Raw genomic sequence first — 19982 nt, 5'->3', positions numbered from 1 at the left:
CAACACCAACACCAGCCGCAGCAGCAGCCATCCAGGGCTTAGTCATGTTCACAGAATCTGCCAGAACAAACAGCCACCCAATTAACGCCCACATGCGGCTTCCTATTAGAGAGCTGGGTCACCACGAGCTGCCTGCTAACCTTTAATCACACAACGAACGGATCGGCTGAAAGCCACCCCGTCACGGCGGGCAAAATGGATGTTCCAGCTGGATTTACATGTCCTTTGCATTAATCTACCTTTTCTGTACTTTTGCAGCTTCATTAAATATTGTCAGATGCATTCAGGTCATTGCAGACAAATCAAACAGTGTCAATGGCACCTCTGAACATAAGGATGTGGATTTGTAGGTAAGAGAATAAAATGAAAACAATAATGGCACCTAGAAATGTAGTAACGTTCTCAACTTATTTCCTAAAAAAACAGTGTAGTTTCAATCAAACAAACAGGAGGAAATAGTGCATTTGTTGGGGACTATTTTCAGAGCCGGATTAATCCACATTTGGTGCTCTAGTAATTATTTGTGGCAGCAGGACGGTGTGTGTGGGATAGAGTCAAAATAAACAGTTTGTTGGTTCAGGGTAACAATGAAACATGTCGCCCAGTGCAACTCATCGATGCGTTTTTAACAACAATGGAGCTCTTTGGCACAGATTCACAATTCGGACACTAACAGTGTGTCTCAATTCGGATACTTCTGTGAGTACACTTACATGTAGTACACTGTGTACACTATGCGCTCACTTGTGTCTGGCGTACATTTGGACAGGGTAGGGTTGTCTCCAATCGTGCACGGCCGTTATGCACCGACCGGAAGTTACTCTTCTTCTTCGTCTGTTAAATGTTAAATTGCAGCCTGGTGGAGCGTTACTGCCACCTATTTTCGCCCAACATAATATATACCGGCTTGTTTTCTGGCTTATCGGGGGGCGGGGGGGGGGGGGACATGTATAAACTACATTTGTATAGTTCTGAGGTTGCAGTCAGGATAAGCCATTTTCACAAGTTTAAGGGCGCTTCCACACCTGACTCGTTTAGTTCGGTTGAATCGCACTAGAGGTCGTTTGTCCCGCTGGTGCGGTTCGTCGGGGCAGGTGAGAACGCGGCATTCGCATTCGGGTGCGCACCAAAAGCGGACCAAACAGGTGTACCGAGACCTGCTTGAAGAGGGGGTCCCGGTACGCTTTCAATCGAACTCTGAAGCGGTTTGTTTGTGGTGAGAACGTGATCTGTACTCGAACCGCACCAACTATACATACTCCGCAAGTCTTAGGTAATGTCTCCTGTAGTCAGGTGTGTTTAGCAATCTGCGATGCAGCAGAGCAGCAAACTGTAGCAGCTTGCAGTGTTTCTCTCACAGAAACTGCGGTCAAGCTCGGCGTCCGTCACTCGCATCTCTGTGGTCAAAGCAGCAGGCACTAAAATTGGAGACAGACGCCATCAGAGCAGAGCGAAGTCTCGGTGACCAGAGCAGACAATGTCTGATCATTTTAATGAAATGAGCTGGTTTGACCATGGAGATGTAAGAAATATGCACTAGTCCAGAACACAGGACCTTCTTCCTGTATTTACTTTCTTGCTCCCAACCCCCAGACACATCTGACCAATAAGAGTAGTGCATGTTCTTGTGTGTTTTGTAATGGCGCATTTTGGTATGCTTGGATTTTTCCAGGTGTGAAACCAAACTAAACCAAACCAAACAGAGGGCAAATCGCTCCAAGTTTACTAACTCACCAAATGATTCGGACCAAAGCAAACGAACTACAGGTGTGAAAACGGCCTAGAAATACGTCGGTGGTCCCTTGGCTTCCGCTACGTAGCAAAGGTGGCAGCCGTTGAGTGTTTAAGCTTACTCGTAGAGCACTTCATGTGGCCATACTTTGTAAGTGTGAACGCATGATGTACCCAAATTAGCAAGTGCGCGATGAGACACAGCATAAGTCTTGTTAGTAGGAGATACTCATCGTTGGTTTTGATTATTTCATGGCATTTGTTGACAATGAAAAAATAACTATTGCCAAACCTTTCTTTAAGTGTACTTAGGTCAATCATTACAAACGTAGTGAGAGAAACTGTTAAAAGTTGAAACAACTTTAAAATTCCACTCAGGAGCCCAAACTTTAGAAACATCTTAAATATGTCAGGTTGAATTTGAGGGGAAATATGTGTAAAGTCATGCACCACACATCTAGAATATTAAAAAAATAAAATGCCTTAAGCATGAATATTTCGATTAGTGAAGACATAAACTAGATACTAGAACTCCTAATTTGAAGCAAATAAGGGGGAGACCGTAAGATTCAAGAAAAAAAAGAAAAAAAAATAGTAAAAAACATGCAAAAAATGAACATCCCTTAAATCATTCATCACAACAAGACAGGAAATACTCTGATGCAATCCAGTGAAAAAACTGCCCTATGATGATATTTTTTACATATAACCATACCTAAAAAAAATTATATAAATACAAGTCACAATATTAAAGTGTAAGAAAAGATCAAAGGAGTGAGTGAGTGAGTGAGTGAGTGAGTGAGTGAGTGAGTGAGTGAGTGAGTGAGTGAGTGAGTGAGTGTGTGTGTGTGTGTGTGTGTGTGTGTGTGTGTGTGTGTGTGTGTGTGTGTGTGTGTGTGTGCGTCTACCCTGGACCTCTTGACGCTCTCCACAAGTGCCTGAAGGTTTTTATCTGCAGAAATGTGTAAGAAGGCGACTGCTGTCAAGGCGACGAGCTCCTTATCTTCCTGCTGACGACGACGGGCGCTCCCGCTAAGAGGATTTCTATTTTGGTGTTTAATTTAATTTCGTAGCAGACAGGCGGATTGTAATTTGGTGGATTTTTTTCTAGGAAAACGTGTTTGGTTTCATAATCTCAAATTTGTTTTTTGTACAGATAGGCGATTAATTATGAGCTCAGAGAGCTGCTGCTGTACTGTTTGACCCTGCGTGTGTCCATGTGTGTGTCCGTGTGTGTGTGTGTGTGTGTGTGTGTGTGTGTGTGTGTGTGTATGTGTGTGTGTGTGTGTTTTGTCTGTGTCTGTGTCTGAGTGTCCGTCCGTGTGTGTGTTTGTTTGTGCCTGCATGCTACTGGAGTTTGAGTTTGTGCACTAATAGGCTTTTATTTTTTGTACACGCTCAACTGATTCACACCTCAAATTGTAGAAAGTGTGTAGAATAAACCTCCAGTGGCTGGATTGAACACACTAGACTGCTGGGTTTCTCAGGTTGTACAGATAAAGTTTGCCACACAGGAAGCATGTTTTCTCAAATCCATCTGGCATCTTAAACACTGATTCAAAATAAAGCAAAATGTGTGTGTGTGTGTGTGTGTGTGTGTGTGTGTACCTGTAGTGTCGTGTGTCTCTCAGGGCTCGGTTGCTGGGGATGCGTTCGCTCTCTCTCTGGTTGAAGGCGTACAGCGTGTACGGGTCGTCACCGGGTTTCCAGCGGCGAGCGCTCAAGTAACCCCGCTCATCGAAACCTTCCAGCATGTCCTCCCACTCGGCATCCGAGATCTGTCAAGAAAAAAAAAAAATATATGGGTTTAGTCTAAAATATGTCTGAAATGGAGGGGGGGGGGTGTTCACACGGTCCAACAAGTCCGCCGCCGCTGGTAAACTTTGGAAAAAAACGTATTTTGCACGGCTACATGTAAACGGGAATATTAGTGGAATATTCACTTTCATTAGCCTTGTAAACAGCTTAGTCGGAATATCGTTTTTTTTCGGAATAAGGGCAAAAAACGAAATATTATGTGCATGTCACTGACTAAACTAAAACAAATACATATATAAAAAGAACAAGAAGGAGAGAGTAGAGAATAGGTAGAATAAACAAACATCTCTCTGTGTGTCTCTCATACGTCTACTGTATATAGAGGTAATCATTTGTATAACACTTATCTGCACAATAAGATAATATGTTGCTATCTTTTTGTCAATAAATCTAATTGTCCAGCAGTTGTGGATCCAATTTATCAGTCTGTCAGCCTTCCAATAAATCAATCATGCACAGTACCGTATCAATTAATCAGAGTCCCTTTAATGCACGTTGGCATTATTCCAGAGAGTTAAGCTGGGTTAAAACCAAATGAACGTTTCAGCTTTTGTTGACTGACATTTGTAGTGTGTGTGTCTGTGTGTGTGTGTGTATGTGTGTGCGCGTTTGTTTAACTATATTCGTGGGGTCCAAAAACCGGGAGTCCAGTCTACTTGTGGGGTCCTGACAGCTTTGTGGGGCAAAAAATGCTGAACCCCACAAGTTGAAAGTGCTGTTTGAGGGTTAAGACTTGGTTTTAGGATTATTGATAGAATTAGGTTATGGTTAGGGTTAGGCATTTAGTTGTGATGGTTAAGGTTAGGGTAAGGGGCTAGGGAATGCATTATGTCAATGACACAAAGATAGTGCTACAAACCTGTGTATGTGTGTGTGTGTGTGTGTGTGTGTGTGTGTGTGTGTGTGTGTGTGTGTGTGTGTGTGTGTGTGTGTGTGTGTGCGTGTGTGCGTGCGTGCGTGTCTTTTTAACATCATCTGGAGAGCTTTTAGAGGTCATTTTACTAAAAGAAGATTCAGAGTTTTTTTTTTTAACTTGCTGCTCTTTTGGTATTTAACAAGATGAATGTTGGACTACAGCCTTTTATCGTATTTTTTTCTCTCCTTGTTTTGTGGCTAAAAGCCGCTTTTGCTGTACTGATCTGTGCTGGAGGCTTGATATTGGTGTGTGCTTTAAAAGGCCTGATTCTTTATTTTCTGATCATATAAATGTCACCAAAAAAACGCATATATAAAACTGCAGAAGAGTATCATTATTCAGATTATATAGTTCTAATTTCATCCTGTGTTGACAGACATTAAAAGGTGTAAACAAATCCCCTAATAATGTCTGAAAATGTATATAACTCAATAATCAGTTCAATCAATCGGTTCCAATCCCATGTCTTGAATTTTGCTGCTTTTATTTGGATTACAAATTATGTTTGTGTCTTTTGTTGCACCGCTGCTCCTACTATAGGCTTGTGTTGGGGGTTGCTAAAGTTACCCAGTCAGTACATGAATCCTGCAGTCAGTCAATGAATCACTCAGTTATCAGTCTTCTAATAAGTAGCTGGCGTGCTTGGTGATTATGCAACAGTCTGATAGTGTAGTACTGTGTAGAAACATCCAAATCAAGTACTCAGTTGTAGCGTATCCATTAGAAACGACATGTAGTTTAACATACTGCTGAGCATTTTTTGGGGAAAGTGAAAGAGCAGCGCTTGTCCCCTCCCTCATTACCACCACTGAGGTGCCCTTGAGCAAGGCCCTTAACCCTAACCGCTCCAGTGGAGCTGCTCAGTGGCCAGCAGATCAGACTGTGGTTGTACTGGGCAGCTTCCAGGTATGAATGTGGAACTGTGTGAATGTGATCAGGGCATTCCTGCAAAAGAGAGGCTGCCTCTCAGTGAACCTCCCCTGAATAAATAAAGGTTAAATAAAAAATAAAAAAACCATAACATAAGATTTTAGATTAATGTTTTACATTCAAGAAAACCACTTGTTTTAGCTATTTCTGTTAGTATACCGTATTTTCCGGACTATAAGTCTGGTCCTACGACTTATAGTCAGGTGCGACTTATATATCAAAATATATATAATTTAACATGTTTTTACATGTTAATTCATACTGAAAACATTAACGTCTACAGCCGCGAGGGGGCGCTCTAGGCTTGTGACAACTAGAACGCTGCTGCTAAAGACAACTGAGAAAGAAAAGCGATAAACTGCAGGTAGTAAAATATGCAGCTGAAAACGGTAATCGTGCAGCAGAAAGAAAGTTTGAAATGAGGGAGAAACTTGTGAGGGACTGGCGAAAAGGTGACTCTTACTGCAATGAAGAAAACAAAGAAAGCTAATCGGCTAATCGCGGGCTGAAAGCAAGATGGCCAGAGCTGGAGGAACGAGTCGGGAGGGGCTCGTCAACGGTACAGTTACGTCTCCACGCCTTTTAATCCATCCATGCTCCACGCCCTGGTAGCTAATATAGTTCACTATCTGTTAATGTGTTACGTTAACATACCGGACACCTACCGTATTCAGCCTGTTGTTCTGTGTGCTATTGTGTAGTTGACAGATGAAAAAAAAATAATCTAAATAGATGCGACTTATAGTCCGGTGCGACTTATATATGTTTTTTTCCTCTTCATGACGCATTTTTTTACTGATGCGACTTATACTCCGGAGCGACTTATAGTCTGGAAAATACGGTATATATATATATTAAAAAAAAAACATGCAGAGACTTTAAACATGTGGGAGATACAGAAGGTAATCCATTTTACCTTTAGCTTTTTGTTACTTAGTGCTAATGACATGCGATAATTAATAAAGTTATACTTTTTCATTTATTTAATTTTGAATTAACATAAACATCATATTAGGTAAGAAAAAACCAAAAAGAAGAAAGAAAGAAACCAGATTTGGACTTGAGCAAGAACATGACATCGGTGTCATCATGTAGTCCCTCTGATGAAGTCAATGATTTCTCACAGAGATCAACAGCAGTAGTTTTATTTTTGGAGTACTTTGTGATTATTTAGTTTGAGATCAGATTGGTGACATACTGTAGATTAGAGACAGTGCAAATGTCAGATAGTCTTGACAATCAGATTAAACTAATGTCAACAAGTTAAACAAATGTTGTAATGTATGTACTGTAGATTAGCCACAGTGCAAATGTCAGATAGTCTTGACAATCAGATTAAACTGTCAACAAGTTAAACAAATGTAATGTATGTACCACACAATAACATTGTGCAATGAAAAATCAATAAAGTCATGCGTCACCTTGTGGGAGGATATAACTAGGACACATTAACTTCACGTTTACGTCAGAGTATCTAACACTACACACCATGTGCATCATTTCTTGCTTAACTGTTGCTTTTCTTTCCTTTTTTTGTTTAATTTTCTTTATCTTCTTTTACTATTTCTTCATATGGTGTTACATTCTTTTTCTTTTGATCTCAAGAGAATAGTTTTACCCTCTCTGTCTCCTTCTTTCCTTCTTTATCGTCCTTCCTTTTGCATTTCTTTCTGTCTTGATATCTGAGAAAGTGGCTATTTGAGCTCTTTCCTTCCTCCTGCCCAGCCCTAGGTGTGTTTGGGACCCAGCCTATACTGGATGTACTTCCTATGATAATGTCAGTGAGTGTCCCATGTGAATTGTGATATCATAGAACATTGCCTGGAATGCTATATATATATATATATATATAAACCCATCACACCCAGAGGTTGTTTTATGACAATGCCACGCAGATGCAGACAGGCCGCTCGCCCCGTTCGCAGACGTAGAAGACCTCGCAGGTCCCCTGCCGCTTGCAGACGTAGGACAGTTTGTCCGACGCAGACGCTAAGTAACCTCTATAAACATGTAGCTCAAGCATCAAAATGACTGTTTACTGCATTTTGGAAAAACCATGACTCATATAAGGATGTACCTTGTCAACGATTCATGTAGTCTCGCTTTGCCAGACCTTCATCCACAGCGCTGCGAAGGAGGGTCTGGTTTTCACTGATGACAAACAATGAGCACACGTGGATGTTGGGAATGTTGTGAAAAGTAGTTTCTTGCTTTTGAAATGATTTTGCAGCCGGCTCACTCTCAGATGTCAGGGTGTCCTTGGACACATCAATACAGGAAGACTCCACTGCAGTACCACACAACAAAACCCTTAACTCTGACAAAATAAAATTGACTAAATGTTCACTGTGATGAATTTCTGAGCTCAGTCTTGATTTTCTTGCTACCGTAAATAAATGGAAATCAATACGACTGTCTGGAAGGTAGGAGATCAACTTTAAAACCTACCGGATGCTTTGGATAACAGGCTGCAATAATGTAAACAAATGCAATCTGTATAGGGCTGGGCGATGCGGAGAAAATCAAATATCACAATATTTTTGACCAAATACCTCAATATCGATACCGCAACAATATTGTAGTGTTGACTCTTGGTGCTTTCACAAAAAATGTACACAATGAGATTTTTGATAATCAATCATCAGTAATGTGGATATAATGACTAAGTGGGTAAAGGCAAATAACAGAACAGTTACAACCGTCTGGTAAGTTCAGAAAATGACATCACTTTACTATAATGCAGCCGTTAAAAAACACTTATGCCATATTACGATATCCAAAATCTAAGACGATATCTAGTCTCACATCACGATATCAATATAATATGGATATATTGCCCAGCTCAAAATCTGTAGTTAATGAGCTACAGCATGCAAAATCAGCTGGATGGCCCTTTAATATGCTAATGAGAGGCCAAGTTCTCAGTGTGAGCCACAGTAAAAGTTAGTCATTAGTAATAAGTTTCATGTTATTCTGCAGAAGTACCAGAGTAGAAGTACCCCTATTTCCCTAGAAAATACAAACACTATAAAATAAGATGTGAAAATGTTAATGTAGCACATAAATTCTGTTCAGCTCCAAACAGCTGGTGGAGGAAAACACAAGGTGGCAACAACTTTATATAAAAAAAAAAAAAAACTACAGCTGCACTTTGTGTCTGTCGGAGCTCTGCTGTGAGTGTCGTTTAAAAGAGAGTGTATCATTTATGAGACCGTACAGATGCCTGCGTGCATGCAGGAAGTGAGTGTAGTTTGTCTTCGAACGACTGAGGGAGCCTTTATGTGTGTGTGTGTGTGTGTGTGTGTGTGTGTGTGTGTGTGTGTGTGTGTGTGTGTGTGTGTGTGGTGTGTGTGTGTGCGCGCGCGCAGCGCTGGTAGGTATCTTTTGAGAGGCTGAGAAGTGTGTGTGTTTTAGTTGACAGAGTGTGTGTTTGTGCAATGCACAAGAAGGAGAGGATGTGTCTTTGAGGGCGAGAGACATAAATAATGTGCATTATTATTCTCTCTCTCTCTCTTTTGCCCCATCATAAACATAACACAGGAGTTTCAGCAAATACCCCAGAGGCCATATTTCTCTGCAACGACCACACAGACTGGCACATAGTGGAGATGAATGCACACACACAGAAACACACACACACACACACACACACACAGCGCTGATGGTGGGTGTAAGAGAACAACATTTACGGTGGAGCAGCAGTCTGGATGGAGGGATGCGTAAAACGACCGACACTCTTCATCTTCTTCTTCTCTCGTCCTCCTCCTTCTCTCCTCATTATTCAGCCATACGACTTGCTGATGCGACACATTGTCTAAATGGGGCCATTAGAGGGCTGCGAGTCAGACTGTGTGTGTGTGTGTGTGTGTGTGTGTGTTGTGTGTGTGTGTGTGTGTGTGTGTGTGTGTGTCTGTGTGTTAAGTTTGTTGCTAGTTCTTCCCATGGTGGCTGTAACAAAGAAGCATTAAGAACGACAGGGATAGATAGATGAAAGGGAGTGAGAAGGAGAACAGAGGAAAGGGGAGAGAGAGAGAGAAAGGGGTGAAGAGGAGGAAAGAGAGCAAAGGAAAGGAGGGATACAAGTAAAAAAATCAGATGGAGAGAAATGGAGAAAATAAAGTGAAAGAAGGCCAGAGGAGGAAATAGAGGAATGAGTGGAACGAGGAAGAAGAGTATATAAAAGGAGGAGACAGAATAAGAGATGAAGGGAGAAGTAGGATGAAAGATAGAAAGAAAAAAATAAAAGGAGGAAGACAACAGAAAAACCTTTGTGAATAGGAGAGAAGAAACAAGTAAAGAGGCAAGAAGGTATTAAGTGATGGAGACAGATGGATGGAAGCAGAGAAGAAGAGTCAGAAGAAGAAAAAAGTGGGAAAGAAGTGAAAGGGTAAGGGGAGAAGGGAAGAAGAGAAGGTATAAATGGGATAGAGAGATAATAGGGTGGGGGAAAAAGGGACAATAAAGAAGGAATTGAATGGAAAGAAAGGAGGAAAGGAGAGGACAAAGTTTATAGGAGTAAAGTAAAGATGGAGAGGAGGAGAAAGGAGAAGAGATGCAAGAAGAAGCGAGGAAGAGGAAGACAAGGAAGGAAAAGAGGAGAAACAATGTGGACAAAGAAAGATGAGTGTAGTGGAGACATGAGGTAAGAAAAGAGACAACAAGGGTGGGGTGCGCTTAAGCCTGTCTGAGTTTTACACACACACACACACACACACACACACACACACACACACACACACCTGCGGCCTTCTCGCCTCTGTAAGATTTGTTTGTGTCTCGTCTCGCTAAGAGCTCAGGAAAGGCTGCATTCAAGGTCCTCTGGATTTTATCCTATTTACAAGACACACCGAAACACCAACACACACACACACACACACACACACACACACACACACACACACACACACACACACACACACACACACACACACACACACACACACAACACACACAAACACAACACCGCTTGTCTTTCCTAATGCACCGGTGGCATCCTCTCAATGCCTTTCACAGCCTCTTACATGAACACAGACATTCAATTAACGAACCTGAGACACCGAAGCACTGGACATTTTTTGTTTTTGTTTGTTTTTGTGTTTGTGTGTGTGTGTGTGTGTGTGTGTGTGTGTGTGTGTGTGTGTGTGTGTGTGTGTGTGTGTGTGCAAGCCACCAGCGAACCTATTAATTCATCCAGACGAGACAGACTGATACATTTAGAATCATAATGAGAAAGCTGAGGCGCACACACACACACACACACACACACACACACACACACACACACACACACACACACACACACACACACACACACACACACAGGTAAAGAGAGGGAAACAGAGAGAGAGGTATGAAGGACAGCATACTGTGTATTAAAACCTACAGCTCTTGTAACAGGTAGGTTGCTGGTTTGAATCCCTCTGACCAGTTTGAAAAGTCCAGACAGACAAACACTCTCCTTCAATCAAGACAACACAGCCAACTGCTGTTACTACTGGTAACATTAGTGTACTAGGAGTACAAGTAGAAGTACTACACCAAAAGATAATACTCAACAAGGTTAATGTTCTGCAATTGATATTGATATATTTTACCGATATCACGGCAACAAATTTCCGGGTGTAATCAAACTAATAGTATGTTGTTCATTAACTTATGCCACTAATTTCTTTTTCCAGATTTTTTGTCATGAAAAAAATACTTCCAGTTATTCCTAAATGTCTGTAAATTGGCTTTCCGTTCGCTCTTTATACACCTTTAGAATTTCTGCTGCTTGAATGACAAAGCAACATGTAGAAAGCTAAACACGGAGCGGCTGATCTAGTATGGATAGGTGGCCCTGTCTGCTTCAAACTCGTTCCACCCATAATCCCTAGCTGCCACACACACACACACACACACACGCACACACACACACACACACACACACACACACACGCACACACACACGCGCACGCACGCACGCTACCAGGCAAGACACAGCAGCAAACTACCAGGCAAGACACGGGCCTAACCATCAGGGGCAATTGTGATTTAATGCCTTGCTCCAAGGCACTTAAAGTGCTCATATTATGCTTTTTGGCTTTTTCCCTTTCCTTTATTGACAGCTCTGTTGTAGTCCAGCCTTTACTTCAGAGACAAACGTGGTCACTTTGTCTCTGACACTTTGTAACACACGTTATAATGCTCGCCTAGCTGCTAGCGTGGCATGCCCTCATACTCTGCTTCTGACTGGCTAGTAGTCCTTACTACTGAGCATTTGTGACTCCCAACAAAGATGGAACAGAAGTGAGAAGTCTCACTCTGTAGCTAAAAGAGAGAGCTCAACACACAGGGTGAAAAGAGGAGCTGCAGCAATGTGCAGTACAACAAAAATATGGTGTTTTTTTAAAAGTAAACCATGTAAACCTATTCTGATATAAGCTCTTAATACAATTATGAACCTGAAAATGAGCATAATATGAGCACTTTAAGCTTTAGCCACTGAAATGAGTCATCTTAAATGTGGGTGTCAATGCAGACTAGTGTGCAAATGTCTCCACATCTGGTGCAGTGATTATAATTTCTTTATATCTGTGCCTATCTTCATGTTTTGGGTGCTGGCCGGTAGTCATGGTTTATTGTTTGTGCGTGTGCGTGTTTTAGTGTGTAACAGCCTGACAAAGAAAATCGAAGATACAGTGAGAGAACAGTGTGTAGTTTTAGAAAAAACACATTTCAAATCAAGTTTTCGATTTACTGCTACTGTTATTTCTGATAAACCATACCACTCTCTTTCTGTCTCTTAACCTTAATATGTGCCCCAGTCAGATGATGAATTACCCATTATAGCCAAGGCATAAATCATGTATGGTGTGTGTGTTCTTTATTATGCCCTGTTCATGTAACACCATATGAGCAATGACCTCTCTCGCTCTCTCTCTCTCTCTCTCTCTCTCTCTCCTCTCACACACACACACACACACACGCGCCAACCCCTCTATTATATTGTGATGTATCACCTCTGCAACAACTATAATAAAGCGGCAAAACAAGTGATATCTCTATTATTTTAGATTTCTTCTTATGTGCTTTTTCAGAGGCAGATTAAACGCAAAGAGTTGGCAGTTATCAGTAGTTTTATTACGTAGGTAAATCCTTCATCTCCTCCAATTTCAAAAAGATCTGGTTCAGGTTACAGAGGTGGGGTTAGGGTCGAAAGAAAAGAAGAAAAATGTCCCTCCTCTTGTGTTTTATAAGTGCTTCTTAGTTTTTCTTTTTTCTTCCTTCAGTTAATGTTGCTGCCGTTTTAAAAACGAGACTTAGATCTCAAGAGTACCTTCTACCTGAATAACGCTCAAATACAATAAAATAAATGAATAAATGTAGAATAGAACAACATTGGGAAAATGGTAAATATTGTTGGGGGATTTTCTGAGTTTTGGTCATGCAAAAGAGGCAAAAAGAAATAGAAAACCTCTGCAGCAATAAGACAAACATATTAATATGGGCTTTCAGTTCCAGATTAGGCATTATGCAGCACAGACTGACCATCAAATCCCTAATTAAAAAAAAAACAGACGAGACAAGCATCCAGATGACAGATTATACAGGGTAAAAAAAAAAAAAAAAAGGACAAATTTTCTTTTTTAAATTACTCATGGCAATACGGACCTGATTTACATATTCTTTTCTAATCCTGTTCTCTCAACTTTGCCAATTAGTTTTAGTGTCACAAAGAGGTATCAAACTTCTGTTATCTTCAGGCCATGACTAACAATCTTGTTATCCTGTGAAACTGAAAACCTTTGTCAGATAGAGACTTTAGATGTTGCGATCGACATCAGAGCAGCTCGGTGGGGGGGGGGTGCCCTTTATAGTCCGGCTCATTGAAGAGAAACCAAAGCAGTGGAGACGCAGTCGGAGGAAGCGATTGATCAACGCTTCACGTTCTGCTTTAATCAGCACGGAACTGCACCGAGCAATTCTATTAGAGATCAAATTCAAAGTTGACTTGAACTGACGGCTTTTATATTTAGCTGCTTGGAGATTATGAGATTACTTAACCTTGATCTTGAGAAAATAGAGTATAATATATTTTGGTAATGATAATCAGTAAAAATGTATGCAGACAGCGAGTTCAAGGGTAGACATGTATGAAAACAAGTTCACTCCTCAAAGCTATTGTCCGTTCCTCATGACGTTTTTTAAACAAATACACTATATTTTTGGTTTGTTTTTAGTTGTTTTACATGGACCATAATGCCGAGTTGTTGTTAGCGGGCTCTGTTTTAGCATTTATACATAGACTGTTAACTGAATCCCCTGAATTCAATTCAACTTTATTGTCATTGACACACTGTGCAGGCACATATGCAACGAAATGTAGGTTGTCACGCTCCAACAAACATTAAAAGACACATATCAGCAACATAGACATTATTTACAGGTTCAGATGATAGGCGACGGTACTTGCAATGGCATAGTAAAAACAGGATAAGTTAAAGCCCTTGTGCAAATAGCATGTTTAAAGTGCAATGGGGTAGTGTTAAAGTGCTTATGCAAATGACATAACATGCAAATGACATAACAGAGTGTAGTACAAGGAGGAGCGGGGGGCTAAGTAAAGTTTAGCGGGTGGCCTGGTTCAGAACGGTGACTGCTTGGGGAAAGAAACTGTTTCTGAGCCTGATAGTTTGGGCTTTGAGGCTCCTAGAGACCTTCCCACCCCAACAGGCTGTGGTTGGGGTGGGAGGGTTCTCTACTGATGCTGAGACCTCTGTGCAGGCAACGTTTGTAGTATATGTCTTTGATGGATGGGAGGTGAGTGCCAGTGATGTGCTGGGCCGTCTTCACGACCCGATTCAGGGCTTTCTGGTCAGCTGAGGTGCAGTTGCCGCACCACACTGAGATGCAGTTGGTCAAAATGCTCTCAGTGGTGCAACGGTAGAGATTGGTCAGTGTTTTGGGAGATAGGCGGGCGCTCCTCAGCTTCCTCAGGAAGTACAGGCGTTGTTGGGCCTTCTTCACCAGGGAGTTGGTATTTCATTTCCAGGAAAGGTCCTCGCTGACATGGACTCCAAGAAATTTAGAGCTGGAAACACGCTCCACAGCAGCATCGTTGATGAGTATAGGCGAGTGGCAGGAGATGTTGGACCTCCTGAAGTCCACTAATGAGCGCCTTGGTCTTCAGGGCATTGAGGAGAAGGTTGTTGGAGGCGCACCATGAAGTGAGACTTCCTCCCTGTAGGCTGTCTTGTTGTTGTTGGTGATTTGGCATACAGCTGTGGTGTCATCCGCAAACTTTATTATAGAGTTAGATTGATGGATTGGCAGACAGTTGTGGGTGAGGAGGGAGTAGAGAAGGGGGCTCAGAACACAGCCTTGAGGGGCATCAGTGCCGAGGATCAGGGTGGAGGAGGTGAGGTTACCTAGTCTAACAGACTGGGGTCTATTAGTCAAGAAGTCTAGGATCCAGTTGCCAAGGGACGGTTTCAGTCCAAGCGAGAGGAGTTTGTAGGGGATAATGGTATGAAAAGGCAGAGCTGTAATCTATGAACAACATCCGGATATATGTGTTGTTGTGTTCCAGGTGAGACAGAGCGAAACGCAGAGCAGTGGAAAGAACACATGTTCCCTATGCACACAGGGGTGTATTATTAAGTTTCCCAACTTAAGCCTGTTTAATGTGCAGAAAGATTTTTTTTTTTGTTCACAAAATTACAGGAGACGTTCCTTGACGTCCCAAAATTTCTGGATGCAAGTTGAATGGAGGATTATCTTTCAGTTTTCTTTTTTTTTAACCATGATAAAATCACCTTTGTCCCAAAGTAATAACGACTCTGGCAGTAAAACCATGCAGTTATTTCTAAATGCATTTCTTTGTTTACAAAATATTAGCAAAGCTAATTTTCTTTTAATATTTTTTAAATTTTCTATCTTTTACATCCACATTTACATCAGCTTACAGTCCAGGTGTGGCGGCGATTAGTGCAGGTGTGTGGCGGCGGTGTGGTAGGGACACTTCTTAATTGGCCCATTTGTGTCTCCATTGTGTTTCGTCTCATCGCCGGGAGGTGCAGCGATTGGTCACAGCATTGTGACTTCGGGTTGCACCCGAAAGTTTTTTTTTTCGGCATCCCCTGTGGTCCCCAACGTCGCGGCCAAAAAGGACCGGCATTTTCGCCTCCACGTCTGATTTGGTGAGAATGCAGCCTTGGAGTATTCTTATTCTTCCATGGCTTTTGCTGTCAACGGGAAAACCTACTTCTGCAAAGATTCAAACTTAGAGAAAGGTGCTATGGGTAATTGTAGGAGCTCACAGAGGAGCAAATGTCAAAGCATTGTGCGGCCCAGTGCATCAAACAAGCTGATTGGGTGATACCTGTCGAAAGGCATTAACATGATACCCAAAATCTGCATAAGATTAAGTTAATAAAATAAAAGTAAACTATAAGATAAGCATAAAAAAGCAGCATTGTGAACATCTCTAAACTTCATCTATGAATGTTCGCTTATGTGAAGACAAAAAGGCTCAAAACCTTTCTTGAAGCTACATTGTGTAAGAATTACTCCCATCTAGCGTTGAGATCATATATCGCATTCAACTCTCTCTCGCCACGCAGTATTGCAGCTACGGTAGCCTTCACGCTTCAAAAAGCGAAGGTGTACAACAGGCCGTCTATCAGCCGTCATTGTTGGAGTTCATGCATTCTCTTAATACATCCATGAGTTCATGTCGGAGAGTGGCGCGGACACCACCAGCGGGCATGTACACCACCCGACGGAAAGGAGAGAGAAAGAAAAGGAGACTGCAGCGGTCCAGAGGATAATTAACTAGTTGGGATTTGGTGTGTGCCTCCAAAGCAGCTCCAATGTTCACTCTTTTTCCGGTCTCTTGCTCTTGTTCTCCTGTTCCTGAAAATTGGATTTTGAATACGTGTGGTCCTCCATGTTTCCTTCTTCAAACTTGCCGGGCCGGTAAGCTACGATACCCATTAGCAGCAGCTGTGAGTCGAAAATGTATAGCCAGTATAGCCTGTATGTCCCTTACCGGCTAACGTATTTCAAGATGGCACATCATTATGGAGCGTCTACCCCAGTTCATGCAAGCGTAAATGTAAAATTCCAAGCCAATAGGAATACTTGAAATTGATGGTGGTGGTCAATATTCATGAAAAAGGACAAGTTTGTGAAGGGCAATACACTGGGGCTTTAATAGCAAAATAAAAACATCCACAGCGGAGCTTTAAGTGGTATGAGTCCAAACCAAAGACCTACGAACTGCGTGTACATGACTGGAAACAAAATGATATAAAACAGCTTTTGGATCCAGGTGATGTTCTCTGCAGGTACTCGTTAGAACGACTGAACACAATAGAACAAAACTAAATTGCTCCTGTGCTTAAACTCATCATTGGTTGTCTGAGATTTAAAAACAAAGCCGTGATTACCTCAAGAACACTGAATAAACTTGTTTTCTTATTTTTCTCTCAACATTCCTCCTCCTCCTCCTCTTCTTCCCTCCATCCTCATTTCCAGTCCTTACGTCCTTCCTCATCTGCCCCCCATTTCCCCCCTACTCCTCGGCTATCCCCTCATTTATTTTGACCTCCTCAATTCCCCTTCCTCCTGTGTGAAGTGGTTGCTGTTTGTTTGAAGTCAGGGCTTATTGAGCTCAGGTCTGGAGAGAGCGCTGCTACATCAATACTAAACATACACACACAAACGCACAAACACACAAACACCTTCTCCCTCTCTTCTCCCTTCAACACCGGCTCACACACAAGCACAGGGGAGAACACACACACCTTAGTCATCAATTAAGGGAGCGTATAGATCTCTCCCTGCAGCGGTGATGCTTGTTTAGTTTCTACATTGTTTTCTGTTTCAGCTCATACATCTGTCTATGACACAGACACACAAACACACACACACACACCAAACCAACTAAACACACAGTCGAACTTACACACTGCTACACAATTATCTTTTTTCGCCCAGAGCGAAGGATATTTTCCAAGGAAATCATAGGAGGAGAGAGGCAACGAGCAAATGTGTTTTTAGAGGGATCAGATGTCCTCTTTGGGCGGAGTTCGCAACTCCTTCGGCTGCACGGCTTCCGGGAAGGCTGCTCTCGTGTATCCTCGCCTGTAGCTCCTCGATGATCCCTCCTCGATGATCCCTCCTCGATGATCCCTCCTCGATGATCCCTCCTCGATGATCCCTCCTCGGTCCTCGGGGCAGAAATAAGAGCTTTGAGACGGCCTTCACCGAGGAGGGACAGAACAACATCCGGTTCAGCCGAGGACAGAGGAGTCAAGGTGTTAGCGAATAAGGGGGATGAGATTCAGCCCATGCTGCTGCTGTTTAATTTATTATTGGTCCGATTTGACTGACTTTCACAGTTCTTAAAGTTGTGTGTGTAAATCAAACACAACTGTGCTGAAGGAGCATTTAGCTCCTGATAAGTTTCGGTTCCTGACAGTCCTGGGAATTAAACTTTAAACAAGTGCAAACATAAATGTGCATCCTCAAAAAAAGCACACACACACACAGATATCGTATCTCATAGCACAGACACAGAACTCTCCACTGAACCTGAAATCTAACACCGGTGCAATGAATCATGGGAGCACAGGGACATGAGTGGAAGTGGACTGAGAGTTGTTGGGTGGTATGTAGCCTGTGTGTGTTTTATCTCTATATCTATAGGATGAGGTCAGAGGTTGACAAAGAAATAGTTTCTACATTAACCCAACAAGCATTATTGCACACAATGTGCAAATAAGTCAAATGAAAAGATGTCCTGAAGGTTTGTTTACCTTAAATCTTGTGTTTGTATTTATTCACTATAGAACAATAAATGGCACACACACACACACAGACACACAGACACACACACACACACACACACACACACACACACACAACAAACACACACAAAAACACACACACACACACACACACACACACACACACACACACACAGACACAGGAGCTGCACACTTAATCGCAATTTAATGAAATCCCAATATGGATTAGTGCAATATCCAGATCGCAGGGGTTGCAATATTTGTTAAAGGGCAAAATATGTGTCAAAATACCATTCTGAAATAAGTATTAAATAAGTATTGTGGTGCTATAGAGATGTCCTGGCCTACGTATTCTACAGACAGAAAATCTTTGTTTGGGACAGATCCTCGCCAAAAAAAAAATCCTTTAATATATTTGTCAATGAAAAGGACAATAATGATGCAAAAATGATCATTCCCTCCATCATCGTGAATCATATCCCAATTGCAATATCAGTCAAAAATAACCGCAATTAGATGTTTGTTTGTTTTTTAAGATGCTTTCCTCATACCGTAAAGCAAGGCACTGAATCTGCACTGGTTGTGGTTGCTCTGTAGCTGCGCCCGACCTCTGACCTCTGACCCCCTCGTGTGGAGGCGCCACAGCAGAGCACGCGGCGGAGTTCCCCCACAGGGACCAAGAGAGGATCACATCGCATATTCATGGTAGAGCAAAGAGCCGGGGAGAAAAGCTTAGAGTGATAAACAGAGAGAGTGTTTGTAGGTGTTCACATCAAAAAGGATCCTTGAATATAAAAAGTATTTTTCTTTGCAATTCTGCAAGATTATTTTTGTCGCTGCTCAACTGAGCTCAGAACTTTAGAGAAAAAGAACCAAGGCCATTCGTCTGTGTGTGTGTGTGTGTGTGTGTGTGTGTGTGTGTGTGTGTGTGTGTGTGTGTGTGTGTGTGTGTGTGTGTGTGTGTGTGTGTGTGTGAGTGAGAGAGAGAGAGAGGAAATGCATAAGTATGAGGTGACAGATGGGTGTAATTTAAACGTTAACCTTGTACGGAGCATATTTTACCCTTCACAGACATGAGACGCCTCAGAATCAGAAATACACAGTAAGGTACCATCTTTGAAACTACTGAAATACTGAGATGCTGTTATAAACTACTGATATACTGTCAGTTAGCAGTTACAATTTACAAACAGTGTTATCTTCTGAAACAATGTAGTCTATATTACTGAAATATTATATAGTATATATATGTTGTATAGTCTGAAACTCTACTCACAAATTGCCAGTAGTCACAAGCTACAAAACACTGATCACCAATATTCTAATAATTTATAATACATACTATGTATCTCTATCTCTGGATGTATCGTTATCTTATCTGTTACCAAATTATGCTTAATTTTTTGGAGGTGGAACATGTACTGTATATGCAAAATATTTACCACCAATATCTGCCAATGTTCACCGTCCACAGCTCATTTTTGCCTTATGGTCCTCTAATGGGTCAGTATTATAAGCAAGATAACTCACTCTAATGTGAGCAGATACTTTAAAAGAACACCACTGTATGTGCATGATTTTTGGATGCATTCAGTATCCATGACAGGAACTGAAGTTTGGTTAATAGTGTAATGGCGGCATGGTGACATGTAATAGCTCCAGTAACGACATGTCTAGTGCCTGTTGGTTAAGATTAGGAAAGGAAATGTGATCATAGTTAAATGACAAAAATGATCCTACAGCATGTGCGACATTTGCCTCTGAGGCACACTGCAAACTGCAAATCAAAACGT

General features: G+C 41.8%; 1 protein-coding gene across 3 annotated transcripts in view; it reads right to left on the bottom strand.

The window, feature by feature from the left end:
• The window catches only part of galnt14 (UDP-N-acetyl-alpha-D-galactosamine:polypeptide N-acetylgalactosaminyltransferase 14 (GalNAc-T14)), a 197882-nt gene that overhangs the window by 152558 nt on the left and 25342 nt on the right, over positions 1 to 19982 (bottom strand). For all 3 annotated transcript variants that reach the window (XM_039782122.1, XM_039782123.1, XM_039782121.1), the window contains exon 3: positions 3340 to 3509. In XM_039782122.1, coding sequence (XP_039638056.1) covers positions 3340 to 3509 — 170 coding nt within the window. The remainder of the gene's footprint in view (positions 1 to 3339; positions 3510 to 19982) is intronic.

This window comes from Perca fluviatilis, chromosome 18, assembly GCF_010015445.1.
Source record: "Perca fluviatilis chromosome 18, GENO_Pfluv_1.0, whole genome shotgun sequence".
Taxonomy (NCBI): domain Eukaryota; kingdom Metazoa; phylum Chordata; class Actinopteri; order Perciformes; family Percidae; genus Perca; species Perca fluviatilis.
Note: the sequence above shows the minus strand (reverse complement) of the source record. Positions and strands in the feature narration are given on the sequence as shown.